General features: G+C 39.4%; 2 protein-coding genes across 9 annotated transcripts in view; both read left to right on the plus strand.

Annotated features, from left to right (window-relative positions):
- The first annotated feature begins 1139 nt into the window (after positions 1 to 1139).
- On the plus strand, positions 1140 to 10867 carry LOC111865552 (hemolymph lipopolysaccharide-binding protein). The gene is made up of 5 exons (XM_023853686.2): positions 1140 to 1165; positions 3539 to 3689; positions 5328 to 5448; positions 7884 to 8153; positions 10502 to 10867. Exons 1-5 carry the CDS (start codon positions 1149 to 1151, stop codon positions 10675 to 10677), a joined length of 735 nt encoding a protein of 244 aa, XP_023709454.1. The 5' UTR covers positions 1140 to 1148; the 3' UTR covers positions 10678 to 10867.
- A 2557-nt stretch (positions 10868 to 13424) lies between these two features.
- Positions 13425 to 21129, plus strand: part of LOC111865557 (neuropeptide CCHamide-2 receptor) — a 19235-nt gene continuing 11530 nt past the window's right edge. For 3 of the 8 annotated variants that reach the window (XM_033751870.1, XM_033751873.1, XM_033751874.1), the window contains exon 1: positions 13433 to 13537. Coding sequence is in view for 1 of the 8 variants with exons in the window: in XM_023853692.2 (XP_023709460.1) it covers positions 13514 to 13537; positions 17373 to 19040 (1692 nt within the window). In the remaining 7 variants the exon portion in view is untranslated. Of the gene's footprint in view, positions 13538 to 13566; positions 13609 to 17372; positions 21121 to 21129 lie in introns of those variants that run through there. The other 5 variants (XM_023853692.2, XM_033751872.1, XM_023853693.2 and 2 more) reach the window with 5 other exon arrangements.

Genomic DNA, 21129 nt, shown 5'->3' on the forward strand with positions numbered 1-21129 from the left:
GAGGTCAAGAAAGTGTGGATCTTATACATCCACTCCCCCATACGCCTTCATGGCGGAATGCTTAATTTGTTGAGCACAGGGACAACTTTACCTTAACTTACATAATGGTATTACAGTTAGAATTTAAATTAATTTCCAATTGGTTCCGTCGGACATGTATCACAAACGGCGAAAAAGAAATGCATACAAGATTTAGAATGAAATACCTCGGGAGAATAGACAACTTGGAAAACAAAAATAATAATATTAAAATACATCTTACAGAAATAGGCTGTCAATGTGTGGACTGGATTTGGTTGCTCAGAAATTTACTCAATGACATGTATTTGTGAATACGGTAACAAATATTAGAACAAGAGGATTCTTGGTCCAGCTGAGTAACTATCAGTTTTTTAAAGCAGAATGTACATCATGCAGAAAATAATCAATTAATTGTACGTCAAACATGAATGACGAGATGTGATACAACTATCAGAGAGAAAAGTGGTTCTAATGGTTACATTTGTATTCGGGAGGTGCTCGGTTTGTATCTTGGCTGGGTTACCGATTCTTCTGACTGAGATTTTCAGTGGTTGTCTCAGTTTATTCAGAAAGAATGCCAGGGTAGTACCTCAAAATAAGCCTCAATAGTTTTACCTCCATTCTTACAAATTTATCTTTCTGTAATCTTCCTAAAATTCATCCCTATTTCCTTACGCCTATAGCTTGAGCTAACAAGGGCGTCTTTCAGTCAAACATAAATTACATGAAATAAATAAAAAGGGATATTTATTACGACATATTTTGCATATTTTTCCTTTTGAGATACTGCGAATGTGAATGATCATATGTAATGCAGATTTCATTAGAAGAATATATTCATCACTAACTGAAATGTAAAGAGACAGATCTTATTTACAAAAGCCAGATATCATATCTGATATCCGGATGACGCTCTGACGCTTTCTGTAACCCCTTCTTGGGGAGGGGGAGGACAAGGGAACTTCTTCACTTGCTGACAATGCTGCTTTGTTGAATCGTGAAACTCAGTTTGATAAGACCAACTATGAGCGTATCATAAAGGAGAAACAAGCCATTATCTCGGAAATCCGGGACCTGAGACTCTACACCAGGTATTTGCCCTGAGGTTCATATAGAGAAAAGACGAAATGGTGAACTTATACAGGTAGGTGTCATTTTACTCAGTTTGAGGTTTTTGTACGTTTATTTTCTTCGTTCTACATATTTTAGCTATTGTTCTGTGCTATTGAATTGTAGGGCCTGGAATCAAACCCGAACCTCTGGATATATAGCCAGGAACACTGACCACTAGACCACAGAGGCGGTCTTTTCTTTAATGAAGCTGTCAGTAAAATAAAACAGAATTATGGCGTCAAATGTTTGAATGGTAGTGAATAATGTGTTTGAAAGGATGTAGAAGAAAATGTCTTGGCCTAATTTAAGGTAGTGTCTCAGAATTTGTGTGGAGGGACTGAGAAAAATCGTGGAAAACCTTCAGGATAGTCGAAGTTCCGACGAAAATTCGAACTGTGCAAGTTCTCAGGTTAGGAACTTACTGTCTTACTATTTCAGTGCTTAATTGCGGCTTCAAACAGAAAAGAGAAATTGGCTTCAAAATACAGACAGATTCTTCCCAGAAGCTACAATTCAGACGACTTAACTAATCAGTAATTAGCTTATTAACTTCATATGTTAACAATTATTCTTATGTAATGGAACCTGTCACACGAGGCCTCCAGCCTACTCACTACAGAATAGTGCAAATGAGCATTCCTCTTCAAGTCAAAGTACACCATAACAATTTGCTGAATGTATTAGTACAGATGGCAAATAAAATAGGACTATATATTAAAAAAATGTAATGGAACCTGAAGATTTGAAGTTTGCTGTTAACAATGTCGCCGATCAAAATGGTCGAGCAGTCTAAGGCATGAAATATTTTCGCCCGCTCGAACACTGGGACCGTGGGTTCAAACCTCACTCAAAGCATGGATGTCTGTTTGTGTTTATTCTGTTTATGTGTTAGGCAGGCCGCGCCATAGCTGAAGCGGTTAGTCGCTGGATTCCCACCGCGGCGGCCCGGGTTCGATCTCGGGTCTGGTCAAGTGGGATTTGTGGTGGACAAAGTGGCGATGGGGCAGGTTTTCTCCGAGTACTTCGGTTTCCCCTGCCAATCTTCATCCCACCAATTGCTCCACAATCACCCTCACCTATCATCTGGGGCTGGTACAATAGGCCAGAAGTGGCCGCAGTGCAAGGGACTTAGTCCCACACCACTAGCAATAAAAAAATATTATGTAGCAGCCTTGCGACGGGCTGATCTCCCGTCCAATGTGTCTTGCCGACTGTCTTACATTAAGAAACTGAAGTGAAAAGATTTCACGGATGGCCTCTGCCCCTAGTGGGAGAAACAGGAATGGAAGGAAAAGAAGAACAAAGGCAGTCATTACACACGAGAAACACAACGCTAAAATACATACAGTGTTAACTGTTAATTCATACGTAGCATAACTCGTTTTCGTTGAGTCTTGAGTTATGCGATGTAGCAAGGCCACAGTTAACTCTTAAATCTACAATTACAAAACTTCAAGTGATGGACGGTGGGAGGGATAATTATTATGAGCCCCCCTCCCCTTGGCACTACAGCCCCAGTGGGCCTAGGCCTACCTCCATGAACTTCTTCGTTCACTTCGGTTTTTCTAGATCTCATACATTCGGTAGGACTCCTTGGGCGGGTGATCAGCTCGTCGCAAGGCCTCTACCTGTACAAAAAGACAGAAAAACGCACACACACAAACTAAACATCCATGCCCTGAGTGGGATTCGAATGCACGATCCCAGTTTCCAAGCGAGCGAAGACAGTACATGCCTTAGACCGCTCGGATACCGTGACCGGCCCAGCGTAATATTAGTATAATGAAAATAATATACAAATAAAGTGAAATGTATGCCATTTTGCCAGTTACAATTCCTGACACTGAGGTACATTTCACGGCCCAAAAATAGTTAGTCGGCATTTACTTTTGAGTTAATCACTCTACAGTTTGCGTTGTTTATGGCTGAAATTCTGGAAGCTTAGCCAGCGATCAAGTTACATGTCCCTTCTGTTTGTCCATTATTACAATAATATTTCTAAAATCATTTTGTCTGGTTTTTGTTAGTAATGTGAGACTTCTGTGTTTTGGAGACAGAATATGGAACTGTGATGGATTTTTAAATAATTTAATTGCGTTTTTCAAGTTTAATATATAATATTTTGACAGCGAATGAAAATAATATGAAGAAGATAATGGATTAGGTTATAATTATTAATTATGTTTCATGTGTCATGTTTAATTCTCTGTATTCAGCTAGACAGGCCAAGGACTGCCACAAAAATATTCAGTCATGACAGCATGAGATCTGATCAAGATTTGAAATAGGTTCCTCCTAAACAAAAGCCCAGAGCGCTATCGCTAATCCAGTCTGATAAGTAAATTGATTGATAGCAACTTTTTGTTTGTTTTCGTCAGAAATATAAGTTGTGTGAATGTTACAGGTGCAGTATGGTTCCCGGTGTGTTGTTAGCATTCGCAATCCTTCTGTCGGTTTGTGCTTCTGAAGGAGGCAAATGTATTGAAACTCGCTCATCTTCCATGAAGTTCTCAATTCTAAGTCACAGGAACAAAACAGGCCACTGGATAGCTCAGGTGAGAGACCGTTTAACAGCTTGAACCTACAGGTCCGCGTGCCATTCATTCAAACGGAACTGATCCATATTGTTACTCATATGACCATTGCTAGGCAACGGCTCAATAAACACATAACCGAATTTACGTTCTTAACGATAGAAAGACATTCGTTGCTGGGTAACGTACCGATAAACATTCATTCTTAAGAAAGTGTTTTCCATGGGGTCCATGCAGAGGAAATATAAGAGATCACAGAACCGATCATCCTGTCTTACCATTCCACGTTAAGTGACCGCTAACAACACAGCATCATTAAACAATACATCAGATAACAGGCCTATCTCTCACCAAGCAAGAAGCCTGAGAATAAAAAAATAAAGGGTTAATGCCGTGTGTTACCTAGTGCTTTGGAATTCAAACCATGGATAAAGGGAAATGTCGAATCATATAGCACTACGTAGATTTACAGACGAAAATAATACCATCTTTCTCTCGATTCCTTGTTTTATTTCTCATGCAGTGTATTTACTTTCATTTACCTATCCTTCCTAATTCCTTCTAATAACTACTGCAATACTACATTAGGCAGCAGAAATACTCACTCGAAATGTAATAAAACTTGAATATTTACATTAGAGTTTTGTAAAGTACAAGTCCTTTGGCGCTACAGCCCCAATTTGGACCTTGGCCTACCTCCGTGAAACTGTCCGTTTCACTTCGGTTTGTTACATCTTAAGGCGAGTCCACATTACTCGTGCTCGTACTCGTGTGACTCGCTATGCTCGCGAGTAATGTGGACGATATGGCAAGTCACGAGACAAGCAAACTTAAAATTTTTAATTTAAAAACTATAGCCAATATATTAAAATACGACTACAGCCTATACACACTACGAGTAAATATACGGATCCTCACGCGCTGAAGCCTGGCGAGCAACTGAAGTAGTGTGGACGAAGATTTACGAGCACAAGTAAAAGCCAGACGAGTCTCCCGACGAGCACAAGCCTGGCGAGCACGAGCACGAGTAATGTGGACACAAACATCTATGTCCTGAGTTAGATTCGAACTCACGATCGCGGCTTCCGAATGCAGTGAATGCCTTAGACCGCTCGGCTATCATGACCGGCTAAGTACAAGTTCTATTGAAATAATATTATCATGGAGACCGGGGCCGTGCCATAGCTCAAGCGGTTAGTCGCTGGCTTCCCACCGCGGAGGCCCAGGTTCGATCCCGGGTCTGGTCAAGTATGATTTGTAGTGGACTAAGTGGCGGTGAGGCAGATTTTCTCCGAGTACTTCGGTTTCCCCTGCCAATCTTCATTCCACCAATTGCTCCACAATCACCCTCACCTATCATCTGGGGCTGGTACAGTAGGCCAGAAGTGGCCGCAGTACAGGGGACTTAGTCCCACCCCATTAGCAAAAAAAAATAATTGAGACCGTGATTGGTAGTCAGTAGCATGATTACTGCTGACTATTTGTTGTAATCAAAATTTGTATGATGACTAGCAGTGACACATAAAACAGCAGTACGATAGGTATGAACTATTATGAGGTCTAAGTATTTCGAAACCTGACATACACTTCTTCAGTGGGTAATACTTTGAGGACTGTCCCTAATTTAATTCAATAAGTTTTCGTTTTCCTCATGTTCAGGTAGGACTGCAACATGGTGGAAATGAAGCAGACAAGGGACCGTCATGGGAAGTGGATCTGGAACACACCGTCACTTCTTGCGACAGCCATGATTCCATCGATATAAAGGCGACTTTAACAGGTACGAAAGCAGGCGAACTCGTACTGAGCAGGTTACATCAGCGACAGCGCCTCTTATTTTTGTTTTGAAGGCTCTTGGTTCGAATTTAGAAGGAGGCATCGGTTTTGCCGAAGATATTTAATGATTTATACACCTTCCTCAGACGTATCAGAATTTAGTACATTATTCATAAATGTCCCAGCTTAATCTTTAGAGCTAAATATCTCTATAGGTTAGAAGAAGGTTTTAATAAATTAATTTAAAATTTACGATACCAACCAGTGTTTCACCGTTTTTCATGGTTATTTGCTTAAGCCTTATTTAACGATGTATTCACTGGGCAAGCTTATGCAGCGTTTATTAATAGGATGATTGGTGAGTAATTGTTTGAAAAGAATGTGGAAGAAACAAGTCGTGGCCTAATTTACCGTACCATCCCGGTATCTGTCTGGAGGTTTTGTGGGTAACCAGGGAATAATTCAGACAGAACAGCTGGTTTCCGGGCCGAGATTTGAACTTGGGTCTCCCGAATACGATGCAGGGGTACCACCAACGGACCAACCAGTTATTTTTTCTTCTACCTTCCAAGGATTAAGATCAAGTTTTTTCCAACTTTATAGATAATTGCTGGGGCACGCGGTAGTATAGTTAGTTGAGGCACTATGCTACAAGCCGGAAGGTTGCTGGTTCGATTCCCTATGAGGTAAATGGATTTTTTCAATTTACCTAATCTTTCCAGCCGCATTGTAGCGCTGGAGCTGACTCAGTCTCTGACAGAAATGGGCACCACTTCAGGGGGGGGGGNAGATGATAGGTGAGGGTGATTGTGGAGCAATTGGTGGAATGAAGATTGACAGGAGAAACCGAAGCACTCGGAGAAAACTTGCCCAGCGCCACTTTGTCCACCACAAATCCCACTTGACGAGATCTGGGATCGAACCCGGGCCCCCGCGATGGGATGCCAGCGGCTAACCGCTTGAGCTATGGCCCGTTCATGGCCTGTTACTGGGATAGCTTTCCCTTTAAAGATAATTGTTGGAAGGTCTTCCTCTTCGTATAGGCGTGTTAGATTCCCAGGAAGAACCTCTGTGAGGTTAGTTAGTTTTTAATTAGTAACGTTTTTCTTCCAAAGAGACGAGGATTTTCAGACGAAGAATTACACGTTTCCGCGGCATTTTCTGAATACAAAATTTTCTTTCTTACTTTGAAGGAAGAGAACTGAAAGTATTTGAAAACAAAGCGCTGAAGAGAATGTGCGCACTAAGACAGATAAAATGGTAAAAGAAGTGATAACAATTACGGGGCTGGATAAGGCTTTCTGTCTTTATACCTTCAAACTACTGATTCAGAATGCTTAATCGCTAGACTGCTGGGTTTTTAATGAATACACGTAGTTTTGTACAGTTGAAGGCTGGTGCATAATTTTGATTGAAAAATGGCATAAATATGAGATGGGCGGGGTATATAACACGCATGGGAATAAAGGGAATGCATATAGGAATTTGGTGGGAAGACCAGAAGGAAAGAAACAGGCAGGAAGACGAAGACGCAGGTGGGAGGATAATATTAAAATTGATGTTGGAAATATAGGACAGAACGGTATGGAATGGGTTTATCTGGCTCAGGATAGGGTCCAGTGGAGAACTCTTGAGCAGGGTACACGCTGAACCTACGAGTTCCATAATATTTCGGGAAATTCTTGAGTGTCTGAGCGAACGGCGGATTCCCAAGAAGGGATAGTTAGAAAAATTACAGATATCTTCAGGTGGCAGCCGATGTTAAATATTATATTCAATGGAATAAAACTTTGGATTTCAGAAGAGAAGTATCGTGGGTTATGATAGTAGCATGAAAGGGGATAAACTGAGGCGATTGCGGATGAATATGTAGTGCAAATGAAGGGCAAGAAAGAAGCTTATAGATATGAAGCTCCTGTTATTCCTGTGATTCGCAAAGACAAGGGTTGAAGCATAATGTTGAAACTGGTAGAGCGAATGCAAAACGGATTGAACTAGCAGGATGGTGAGATCCTCCAATCCCCTGATAAACAGAAGACTCATTTGATTTCCTTGCGCAGAACCTGTAATTACTAGGGTTGCAGTTGGGACGCTATTTTACAGTTAATTAAAAGAAAACATATTTAACTTAGAACGACAAAGACCCTAATTAGTAATAAATTTGCTTTGAGAGACATATTTATTGTTCCGTTGTCGATTTAAAGTTTTTCTGAGGCCTTGATATACTAAAATACGGACTAATTATCTTCGGATAAATTTTTATCGATTAATACTTTTGAAAATTTACTCTAAAATTTCATATATTAAAACGGGTGTCCTTAAGAAGTTCACAAAATTGAGGCTTTAGAACCTGTGGATATATTTGTCACATGAGCTGATTCACCGAAACCCCCATCAGAAATATTAACATGAGACTACAGGTAATTCACTACTTTGCAGCACCGCCTGATTTGCCTACGCCTGGATACGAACTCTTTCCTCTTATGGGCTATTACAAGTTTCATCCCATTGGGCTCACCTGGAGAGATGCTCTGCGGGTCTGCGCACAAGAAGGGGCTCATCTAGCCGTTATAAATTCGCAAGAGGAAGCTAACCTCATCAAAAGCTTGTACGACTTGCATCCCAAAGTGCAGAATTCCGCAGACAACAATAACGCCTTCCTCGGATACCATGACTTTTACATCGAGGGACAATTTGAAACTATATTTGGTAATTCTAACAAAGGAGTTGATATTCATTCCTGTTCTAATAACCTAAATTTTAATCTTCAAAAGATGATCACGTAAAGAAATATTAAAGAAAAGAAAATAGGTGCACTCAAATTTCCAATGAGAGTATTTTACAAATACATTTCTTACGTTTCATAAATTTCATTGGCTTTAATGTTCATTCATCTCAAATAAAGATCTAGGAATATTTTTCTTCTACTTCGTAAAATATTCACCATATCGTAAATGTGTTTCGAATAAAAGCTGTAAATCTCGATACACTCGAGGGGCAAGTGGTTATCGATTGACCCTCTACAAATATTTGACCATATAATTTATATTGTTTACATTTTGTGGCGTTTATAGGTGTCCTTCTGTTTGAGATGGGCAGTTTAATAGTACGACATATCATTACAAAAACCAACTGAACTGTTAAACTATCTACGGGTCTACATCTGTTGTGGACCTCGGTCAATTTTTCAGTTTTTGAATCTATACACAATTGATAGGACTCCTTGAACGTGGATCAGCACGTCGCAAGACAGCTACCTACAGCACGTCGCAAGACAGCTACCTACAAACAGAACAACTCAAACACATAATAAACGCACATAGACATCCATACCTATAGTGAGATTCGAACTCACGATGTTCAAGAAGGGGAAAACGGGTCATGCCTCAGACAGCGTGACCACTCTGATCGGCAAACCAATTGGACTAGATTATATTTTATAGGGATATTTGAATTCAGCCGGCAGCTCATCGAAAGAAGTTAGGTTCGGTGATGTGACCACTGTGTCGTCTTCAACGAACCATGTAAACTGAGTAACATAAGAGTTGTTAAGGCAGTAAGAACATAAAGTTACATTATGTTAAAAGAGACAGGAGTACTTTATAGTGAGGTTGATTGGGTTATACAAAATGAAATAAGAATTTGCGTTATTAGGTTAGAAAATAAAACAAAGAAAGAAGTCAGGTTAAGACCTCGAAACCTGGAAAAAGTTTTGTCCCTTTCGAAATTAAAAAAAAAAAAACATGATTAAGGTGCAAATGTAAACAAAACAGGGTGTCACATTCTTCAATAAATTTAGAATTAAGTTTAAAATTTTCCATGTGGAAAATAAAAAAAAAAGAACTTTTCCCCAATTTTTACCCTTGCGCAGTAGCCGTGAACCCACTCAGTGCGTGTCATGTACCTAATCATATGATTCCAAACTTGTCTCTTCTATCTTCAAATTGTGACTCATTAGTCCCTTTCGAATATCATACGGACGATTTTCGATGCTGGGGCACGCGGTAGCGTAAGTGGTTGAGGCACTGTGCTTCAAGCCGGAAGGTCGCGGGTTCAAGTCCCGATTAGTTGGATTTTTTCAATTTACCTAATCCTTCCAGCCGCATTATGGCCCTGGAATTGACTCAGACTCTAACAGAAATGAGTACCAGGAATCTTCCTGGGGGTAGAGGGCGGCAGGCGGTAAAGCTGACAACCTGACCGCCATCTGTGAGCCAATTCTCTAGAAAATATGGGAAACTCGACGTCTCACAAACTTATAGGCATCCACGGTCTGTTACAGAGATAAATTTACCTATATTTGATACTGGCAATGATTCTTCCTTTTTTTCGTACGTTCTTGTCATCGAAGAATCTTTTCAGTGGGAATTTGGGGACGGAATACTCGTATATTCGTGCTACTGCATTTAGATCCATATTCTCGGACGGACACAACATCCTACCCAGTATCAAATGCAAGTCTTAGGATTAGTTCACTTGAAAAACCGAATTACTTCATTGGGATTCCATCCCGCGACCCTCCGGCTTGTAGCATAGTGCTTCGAGTAACTACGCTACCGCGTACCCTTTATCAAGCCATATCCAATGTAGAAATCTTTCATCACCGTGGTCACTATAAAATATGTGGTTTCATACTTATTTCCGCAAAAAAAAAGTGTATTTTTACGAAGGAAATTGCAGAGAAATAAATTGTCTCGAACTCAAACCCGTCCATGTAACAGAAAAATTTAATTTTCTCATGACTTTCTCTCATAGAGGCATACTTTCTTTTTTCTACAAGCATTTACCATGTCTTCCATGACACACTGTTTCGAAGAAAGATCAATGCGGACAGAAAAAAGGGAAGATAGAAAGACAGATGGACATTAGCTATTTTGTACTATTAAACAGAGATTAACCAGTAGGTATGAATGTGTGTACGGAAGAAGCAATCTATTTACTCCGACATAGGAATTTAATCTGTAAATGTTAATTTACGTCAGGTTCTTGCTTCAAAGTGCTAAAAATACGATGGACTCAGTAAATAAAACAATTTATGTGGTGTCTGTATGCACCAGGACAGTCTCTGAACACCACGGGGTATAAGAACTTCACACCTGGACAGCCGAACAATGCTCCAGTGGGCACAGATCCTGAGCAAGACTGCGGGGGAGTGACGCGCGCAGGCCTGCTGAACGACCTGCCATGCAACAGCCGCTATGCCTTCTTCTGCGAGATGGAACTGCCCAAGTGAGAGCTCGAAGAATCTAAAATAGTGGACAAAGATTTATGTTTCAGTATTTGTTCCCGTCCCATATTTGTGTTATTTAGAAAATCACCGCTTTTAAAGAGTGCTTACTCCTTAATATTGCATCCATTACTATTATACTGTGGGGCATGGGGTAGCGTAGTTGGATGAGGCACTATGCTACAAGCCGGATGGACGCCGGATCGAATCCATCGGATTTTTTCAATTGACCTAATCATTGCAGCCGCACTATGGCCCAGGGGTCAACTCAGCCTCTAACAGAAATGATTACCAGAAATTTTCCTGGCGAATAAAGCGCGGGCGGCGTATAAAGCTAAGGTCACGGCCATCTGCGAGCCGATTGTCTAGAGAAAATGTGGGAGCCTCCACCTCTCACACCCTTATGGACCTTCGTGGCTTGTTACAGGGTAGCTTTACCTTTTTAGTATATACTATTCATTTATTATCGCTTCATATAAAAGAAACTGAAATGTAACGGTGAGATAAAAGCCCTGAATTACGAAATTTCGAGTTCCCATATAAACAAAACTTAGCTTGTTGCATGAACGTAACTTACATAAGTATAATGGGCCACGAACGAGAGAGTAGTATTTTTTTTCAATATCCCATGTTCATAATGGTAAACCTTTTATGTGGGTATGTGAAATGTACCTAGTATTTGTCATGCAATGTGACTTACTTCCATTTAATTGTTTACATCACGATCGTCGACTCAACAAGTTGTATGGGAATATCTTCAATAAAGACAATAGGTATTGGTATATATCTTACTTGTTTAACATAAGAGTAACTGTGCTACATGTTTCGACCACATGATTAGTTCATCCTCAGGCACCCATGAACATAACTTAAGTGATTAAAATTGGTTATAATATGCATCCGTATTCTTGTTGTCTTGAGAAGACATTATCTGAATGTAGGAAAAGGTTATATGCCATGCTATTTTAAAGATACTCTATAATATTCAGGAAAACTGAAGTAATTATACTATTCTAATGTAAAAGTTCCCTCTAAAATTAAGGAAAATTGATGTATGCCCTTTCTTCACTGGCTATACAGTCCCCTTGGGATCTGGCCTCAGATTTTTCAGTTTCATAATCATTTTTACAGACGGTAGGACTCCTTGGACGAGTGATCAGCTTGTCGAAAAGCCTCTACCTAAACACAGGATATATAAACACAGAATGAACACATAAACATCCATGCCTTGTGTGGGACTCAAACCCACGATCCCGGCTTCAGAGCAAGCGAAGACAGTGCATGCCTTAGACCGCCCGGCCACCGTGACCGGCCTGATTTAAATATGAACCTAATATTCATATGCTACTGAATGAACGAACTGAAAATGAGAATTTCCGGCCCCTAGACAAAGTATCTGCATCATGCTTCCTTTCTTTTCTTTAATTCCGTGGGGTGGGGCGAGACTGAGTCCTCTTGGTACGTCGGCCTATTGTACCAGCCCCGGATGATAGTTGAACATGCAACAGTTGGTGGAAGGAGAATTGGCAGGCGAAACCGAAATGCTCGGAGGAAACATGCCCCAGCGCCACTTTGTCCACCACAAATCTCAAATGACTTTCCCTGGGATCGAACTAGGGCCGCCGTGGCGACTTACCGCCTGAACTATGGCAAGGCCATACATCTGCATCACAGGACATTCATTGCAGAAGTCTTATATAACGAAGGCATAAAGACACACTAGGCGACCTTGCTGAATATCGCGAGGTTTTTAACCCGAACCACCACTTTACACCTGTCGGTTTACAGACACTGGATATGGCTGTCTACAAGAGATGGCGGCAGAAACTGCTGTAACTCTCTGTGGGTTACTTTGTCCAACTTCGAATAGTGAGCTGATTGTTGAATAAGGAACTTGAAGGAATTTGAAAAGAAACAATCATGGCATAATCGAGGTAATATTCAGATATATGCTGGGGAGACTGAGAAAACCCACGAAGAAGCCCAGCGTTCCGGCAGAGTTTCAAACGGAGTACCTCCCGAATTTAAGATTAGGGCGTTGCCGCTATACTGACCTGCTCGATCAAACTGCTATAATAATCATGTCATCGCGTGCTAACTTACTTACTTACTTACTTATGGAGCTGAGTCATTCTGGGGGAGCCGCCAAATCTGCAGTACTCAAGAATTTCCCAGCATCTTATGGAACCTGAAGGTTCATTAGCGTGTTCACAAGAGCCCTCCACTTGTCTCTATCCTGAGCCAGATCAATCCAATCCATACCATTCCATCCTATCTCTCTAAGATCCATTTTAATACTGTCCACCCACCTACGCCTTGGTCTTCCTTTTGTCTTTCCCACCGTTATTCTATATGCATTCCTCGTCTCCACCATCCGTGCTATGTGCCCTGCCCACCTCATCCTCCTTGACTTGATCATTCTAATAATACTTGGAGAAGAGTATAAGTTATGAAGCTCCTCATTATACAGTTTTCTCCAACCTCCTGACATTCCATCCATCTTCGGTCCAAATATTCTCCTCAGCGCCCTGTTGTCCTTGCCCTCAGTCTGTCTTCCTCCCTTAATGTCAGAGACCACGTTTCACAGCCATACGGAACCATACATGTCGTGGTGTAGGAATATTATTTTAGCGAATTTTATAAACCACTCTTCTTTAAAAGGGATATTACGTCATTCTAGCACGGAAAGGCCAAATCCTGTTCCGGAGGTGAGGTTGGGGGAGGTGCAAAAAGCCAGTTTTAATACGAGGAGCTGAAGTGAGTTGTTTACTATTGTCGTGAAGCAATCCCATTGCTCCGAGCTAACTCTGCACTCAGTCCAACAGAAGCGAGGGCCATCATCATGACAAAGGGAAGAAGATCGTTGGTGAGTGTTCACAGATTTTCGTGTATCATATAAGTACGAGTGAAGGGATTGTCTGGCTGATTGCAAGCAGTGTGAGTAATTTCTGATGTAGAACTTAGGTTTAGAAACTGTAAATAAACAACTATTTTTCTTAACTTTTGGATTTATATGACTAACTTTTCTTCCGTTTCTCTTCATTTCCAGAAATAAAAAAATATGTGTATTATATGAAAGACTAATTCAACATTTCAAAGTAAAATCATTTGGTTACAGCTGGTATCTTCAGATACAGGTAGTAAAGTATATAATTTGAAAGAGGTTACACAGTGGTTTTTATGTAAACAATATTTATTTTCGAACCTATTCATATGAATCTACAATGAAAGATACCGAGCTTGTAGTTAAGTAAGTGTACCAGATTGCTCCCGTTGTTTCAGGGACAGGTTTCTACGAGAGAAAAATTGTACATTTTGAAAGGCGAAATTCAATTAATATTTAACGTATCATTATTTTGGGGTTTGGAACAAAAATGGGCTATCCCTGTAACAGGTTGTGGAGGCATATATGGCTGTGAGACGTCTTTCTAGAAAATCGGCTCACAGATGGCGGTGTTGTCTGCCTTATGTGCCGGTCGCCCTTTACCCCCGAGGAAGATTCCTGGTACTCATTTATGCTAGAGGCTGCGTCGACCCCACGGACGTATTGCTGCTGGAAGGATTACGTCAATTGAAAAATCCAATGAGAACATCAGGAATCGAACGTGCGACCTTCCGGCTTGTAGCATTAGATTGCTAATATCTGCAGCTCTTAAAATAGATTTTTCAAAAAGTTACATCTAAACTTACTTACCCCACCTTTTTATGCTAATGAAATAAAGGAAAAATTAAAGAAGGTATTAATTGTTACGACTTACAAATTATATTGGTCTTAATTTCTTTGGATGTGGACCACTGTTTTCTCCATGCCACAAACGAGTGAGCGAATCTTAAGTGCCATCTCCAGAGCTCCAAGTATGTCTCCAAGTCTTCAGTTTAAACTTTCCCATTCGTCGCTGGTTACCAGGCAATCCTATTTCTCAGTCTCTACTTTTAATCATAAACTGTACTTGCATGTTTCAGCTAGATGTTCACCCTGTGTTGCTTCTTCTGTATCAGCCCCTCTGCTTCTCACCATCCTCCCATTTGAGCTGGCTTCTGACCATCTGTTATGCTATTAGATAAGATTCATCAGCACGTAAGCAATCAATTTCTGTCACAACTTCCACCGTGTTCTTTGTCCAGCTATGTTACTTCCATTGTTCCTACGGCAGAAGTTCCAATGTTTGGATAACACATTCATATCTACTTCTTTCAGTGTATATTGAAGCGACTGACGCAATATCATTCAGTGAAGAGTGTCCTTTCTGCTTCGCCGAACCACAAAAACACCTGCAATAGCCGATTGCCATCACTAAGGAACTGTTTCTACACCTGCGACCCTCATATATTACGGTCAACTCACTAGTACTGCTCACATCAGAGACAATTATGTTTTCGAGATCGAAGTTGGACGTGGAAAGGAAAAGAATATTAAAACGCGAAATGATTCGACAAATATCTCCAATATATATCATGCCATACATTAATATACACATCATCATCATCATCATCATCATCATCATCATCATCATCAGTAATCTGTCAGACGACAGGTCCACAGTCTCTTCAAAAACAATTCCTCCACTTAATGCGATCTAGAGCTTTCTCCTTCAAATGACAGTATCCTCTTCTGTCCCCAAGGTCATCCAGCAACTTCTTACGTCTTCTTGTCACTTCTATCCGCCCCTCTATCTTTCAAATATACACAATTATTCAGAAAATTAATTTATATTTATTTGAAATGAAATTTTAGAATTCGTAATATTGTATCTATTGATAAATACATTTATTTTGCACTCAATAAATTTTCAATATTTTTGGGCTTCGTAATTGGGATGGAATTTTAGCTCACACAAACCTTGCATTTCTCATATATACGAGTATTTACAACCTTAGAAGCATTTTCAATCGGGAACAATGTTTTCAGTTATAAGCATCAGATTCCCCGTAAGCAGTGGCTAAATAAACAAGCTATTTAAAGAGCTTCTAGTGGAAGGAACGTATTCCATGTCAGTATGAAGGTGGCACCTAACTTTCCTTGTCTTTGTATATTTAAAGCAAGTGTCACGTACAAACAACTGGCTGCCTGTCGCTTCTCACACTCTCGAAACCACCCCCTTGTCTAAAATTTTTCTTCTGCGTATTCAAGGTTACTCTTGGTCTTGTGCGAAGTTACGTGACACTTGCTTTAATTACCACCAAATTTCCTTCGAAAATTAAACTTCTTATTCCCAGCCATATTCATACTACATGAACTGTTCTATATATTGATAATTTTAAAATTAATCAATAAAATAGCCATGATATGTATTTATGCTAACCGTCTTACAGTGCACACTTTTTATTTAATTTCACCTTTCTCTTCACTTTTACACTACATGTTTCAGCACTAATGCGCCATCTTCAAGTGTGTCTCTATGCACGTCAAACCTGAAGATGGCACATTAGTACTGAAACATATAGTGAAACTGTGAAGAGAAAGATGAAATTAAATAAAAACTGTGCGCTGTAAGACGGTTAGCATAAATACACATCATGGACATGAACCAGTGCAACAGTACGCTAAAATATAACATTAATAAAATAGCCCTTAAATACAATAATATTGCCACTATGTCCATGTTAGTATTGACATATCAGGGTACGAAACATGAAGATACCAATATTAGTCTCCTTCTAACAAATGTTTTCTTGGCATCTCAATCTTCATATGAAGAAACTGATGTCATGAAGTGATTACCAATGCACAAAATATTATTCAGGAAAGGGCGCGGTTCAGATGCAAAGATTTATGAAGAGCGCTTTTGATGCCATGAAGTGTAGTGTAGGGTGTTTTTCATGTCTCTCTGACCATATATTTCATTCCGGAATCTGCAAAGCAGCATTTGATTAAATTTGAAATTGAGGATGTAAACTGCAGCTCGTATGCAAGCAAAATATTTGGTTCTTATCGGTCAAATAAAATTCCTAATCTAATCGCAGATCAAAAGCAAATTCGTGGGTATTAAAGAAAACAGCGTACAGTTCACAAATTAGAATACGCGACATAGATTAGTTAAAATCTAAATTTTTTATAAAGAGTCTTCGGAATACTTAATATTTGATAAAATATAAGTAAAAATTATTGTGACTCAGTGCAGAATATCTGTAATGTGACTGGTTTTGTGAACCTGGATTTGTATACGAATGTGAACATCAGACCAATGAAGAAGGCATGATTGCAACGGACGTATTTGGGAAGTATCCACACACACAACTGAATCGAAGTAGACTCTATATGTCCATTCTTCCTTTAAATTAGACTGGTCTATTCATAAAAGGGTGGAGAATTTCAAGCGAATTACTTTTTGAGATGTTATATTGAGTGCTATGGTATAAGTTTACTGAGATTCAAAGAAATATTCCGCATCCATCTTCAGAGTAAAAGACAAATCAAGTAAGCAAGAAAGTAGACAGCAACCAGGGTACTTTGATGCCATCTGATTGGTTTACCCTTTAACTCTAAAGATACAGGAAGTAAGTTCCTCCGAAATGTCAATAAACTTCTACCAGACTAAACGGGGTAACGTTTCGGAAAACCTTTGTGCTCAGAGACACAGCCACGAGAACCTCAAATCCCACATAACGAAGAATTTCTTGTGAAACGGAAGGATTTTTAACTTCTCAAGATAGAATGTAAAGAATGGAGTTAGTTATGAATGAATATTTTATTGTTGCAGATGATTTCCTCGCTTTTCTTATACCTGCTGATGTTGTGCCTGCAACATACGCCCCTGGCACATTCCTCCATTAGCAGCAACAACGACACGTGCAACCTGACGTTAGTGAGAAACTTGTGTGAACTGGATCTCTTGAACAGAAGCACGGATAGCATAAGCGAGGAAGTTACAAGAACTGCACAGTGTTTTGTTAAAGAACCAGAACTCAATTTAAACGTTAGTCACAGCGAGAGTGAAGATTTAGACCAAGCATTTGCCTGTCTGGCTACGGACATTCAGAGAATACTCAAATGCAGTGAAAGTGTCGTAGCGCCTGATACGTATATAATGAAATTGTTCTTCGATGGTACTTTGGATGACGAAGTGAACAATACGAATCTCTATCGACATGGCTGTATGCTTTGCTTCACTGCACAGTTTTACATGATACTCTTGAACAGTATGACAGCTATAAATTATGACACAAAAATATGTGAGTTCGCCGGAAGTCAGTCATTGAACATCACACTTTGGTATCAACTAACAGAAGAAGTACAAACATTTGTTTATGAATTAAATGTCATGAAACAAATTAGATCATACGATAATTTCAAGAACGTTTCAACAAGTCCTTGGTTTGAAAACTTTCTCGATATTGAAACTTGGAGAAACTATGAATTCAACGTGAGAACGTACATAATGAGTTTGATGGACGATCCAGAGTCTGAGCTTGGTGATAACGTGATGATTCTCATACTCTTCCTTCATGGAACACTATTTCTAATCGGTTTCATCGGCAACGTAATTCTTTTCTTAATTTTCGCTCGACATAGGGAAATGCTTTCATCTAATAATGTTATTATACTTAATCTTGCTATTGGCGACAGTTTCTCCCTTATATGCAATATCATAGTTTCATATATGTACAATTTATCTGGTTCCATGGTAGTGGGCTTCTTGGTCTGCCTGTCAATCACACTCTTCATCCCACTGAGTACTGGGATATGTGTTTACTCTGTGACAATGTTAAGTATTCAGAGATATTTTGCACTTACTCATATGGGGAAGGACCGCGGATGTAGAATTCTCAGACGCTTCAGCTCTGTCCTCTTCATATGTACTATATGGGTCCTAGCATGTGCATCTGCTGTTCCTCAGTTTCTGAAGACGGAGTTCTATGAAGATTACTGCACTGTTGAACTTACAGACTTTGTTACACTGTTCAACGTTGTAGTGTATTGTGTCATACCTCTCCTTCTCATGGCAACATTTTCTACAGCAACTTCATGGAAAATGAGACAGAGCGTCCAGAAAATGCCCGGTGAAGTTCTGGGTCAGCAGAAAGCCAGAAATGCCCGTACAAGGAGTGCAAATATACTTATAGGCTTAATTGTCGTTTTTGCAATCAGCTATGTTCCATATTATCTCTTTTTGTTTGCGTATAAATATTTTAACTTGGAGAAAATCGGCTTCAATCAAATGTTCATAATTTCATACTCTCTGATCTTTGTGAATTCTTGTTGTAATCCAATAGCCCTGTATGCCGCGAGTGGAAATTTTAGACAGTATTTTAACCGGTATCTGCTATGGTTCTGTCGTTTTAGATTAAAATGCTGCAGAAGAAAAGATGACGGCGAATCAGTTTCCCAGACTACCCAGAAATCTTCTATTAATTCTTCAAGCCTTTAGACTTGAAGAATTATGAGAGGAACTTATGTTTTAGTTTGATTTTATTTCTTATGGTACAATTTTAATCAGGGTTTGAAATTATGTTCCAAGACTTTTTACTGTAGAGGATGTTTTTGGATACAATATCCAATTTAAAGGTAAATAATCATGTTTCATTAAAATTCCATAATTTTTTATAATTGCTGGAACAACATATTTACTAATGCAATTGCCAAGACAACTAAAAAAACTATCCCTGTAACAGGCCGTGGAGGCCCATAGGGTTGTGAGACGTCGAGGCTCCCACATTTTTTAGATAATTGGCTCACAGATGAAGGTGAGTATTCAGCCTTATGAGCCGAGTCAAGACAACTAACAGAGTTTTAATTACATAGGGTAATAATTCTTAAGAACGGTAACACCATTCAATATTACAAGTCATTAGTAACAATAAACATTAAATAATCATTGTCAGGTTGGATAATTTTTTACCACCACTCTATTATTCCCACTTTAACAACTGCAATCTTACATTAGTCAAATATTTGTGTTATGATGTTTCAGATTCATTCAAAATTCATTTTTCTGAGCAATTGTAAATATTGAAAATTTATATACCCTTGAAACAACATTATCCCGCGTAGCCGTAATACTTATAGTAATGTAATTTCTACAAGAATCGTTTTCTTATTGTAAGATGAATTAGAGGCTGTCCTCAGTTTACATTCAAACTGTTTAATATAAAACTCCAAAATATTTGCCGTAAAATGTTACAACTTTTTCCTCGATTGTCGTTTGTTTTTTAATAAGGTTGTATATTCTGAAGGCAATATAGGCTTTTGGTTCATAGATTAAATGTAATCGTTTTGTGTAATAATCTTCAAATGTTCACCCAACACTTCATCCTCCACCAAGTTGATATACATCCGGATGGAATTCAGATCTCGAACCCAGTGATATACTTATATAAAACGTGTGGGTAACCATGCTCTTGAATCCACTCTAAAATCCATTACAACTACAATTATATGTTTTATAGGAGTAGAAATTTGTATCCTGGAAGATAAAAGAAATGGAAACTGTTTCAGAATGTTCCTCTTTCTGTTTGCAACTTAACTGTTACGATGGGAAGACAAGGAAAATGAAAATTCTAGCAGAGAAAATATAACGAATCTCTTTTATTTCTAATACTGCTCCAGAGGGGTGAAATATATGTGAAAGTATTTCATTTTCGAAACTACTGTCGGGAGGAAAATGTGATAGAACTAAAAATGTTTAAGTAATATATATATATATATATACCCGTATGTGTGTGTGTGTGTTAAATTACGAACATATAATACTGCAGAATCTGTAATATTTACGACTGTATCTTCTGAAATATGTTCACGTGAAATTCATCTTCTGAACCGAGAGAAAGAAATAAGATCAGCTCCAACAGTAGCATCACAGCAATAATAGTGACAATGATGATGTGATGATGATGATAATGATAATCAGTATTTAGATTTCAGTGCATTTGTGGGGATATATATAGTATATATGTAGTACTAAAGCCTTATCGTGGAGAGGAGGTTTGCGTGGCCCTACTACCCGCATAGTTATGCTGGTGAGAGCGTCAGCTCCTGCTAGGGCGACCCATGTCAAACCGGTCAAAAGGTAGGGGCCAGACGAAGCATAGTGCCTGATCCTTTGGGTTGGGGTTTTAGCGCGGGCCTAATGACCCAACCCCGGGAAATATTTACTGCTACGAAACCACCACAGCCTATGGAGGAGGCTAAGTCCCACACAAGGAGGTAGCGCCAGTGAAGAACATATCTATGCAATCTCGTATAAAATTAAATAAAGTAGAAGGTAACTATTTTAGGGCAGTGAATAATATTTATGTACATTGTGTATGTGTTTCTTTAGTCCACTTTTAACTGAACCGTTTACATAACATTCTCAAGACCACAACGCTTCTTTCAACACCCGGTCTTGGAAATTCCGGCTGCAATTTCAGTGCCAGTCAAGGTCAGGAACTTGAGAACAAAGATGAATCTGAATCCTGCTGGCCAAGAGGATCCCACACGCTGCCATAATGCTAGCCTTCTGAACTCCCCCCCCCCCC

The sequence above is a fragment of the Cryptotermes secundus genome, unplaced genomic scaffold, assembly GCF_002891405.2.
Source record: "Cryptotermes secundus unplaced genomic scaffold, Csec_1.0 scaffold836, whole genome shotgun sequence".
Classification (NCBI taxonomy): Eukaryota; Metazoa; Arthropoda; class Insecta; order Blattodea; family Kalotermitidae; genus Cryptotermes; species Cryptotermes secundus.

Bases quoted from the DNA above. Each gene is read 5' to 3' on its own strand.
- LOC111865552 (XM_023853686.2), top strand. The intron at 3,690-5,327 runs GTGAGAGACCGT...CCTCATGTTCAG, and splicing joins CAGGCCACTGGATAGCTCAG to GTAGGACTGCAACATGGTGG. The intron at 5,449-7,883 runs GTACGAAAGCAG...ACTACTTTGCAG, and splicing joins TATAAAGGCGACTTTAACAG to CACCGCCTGATTTGCCTACG.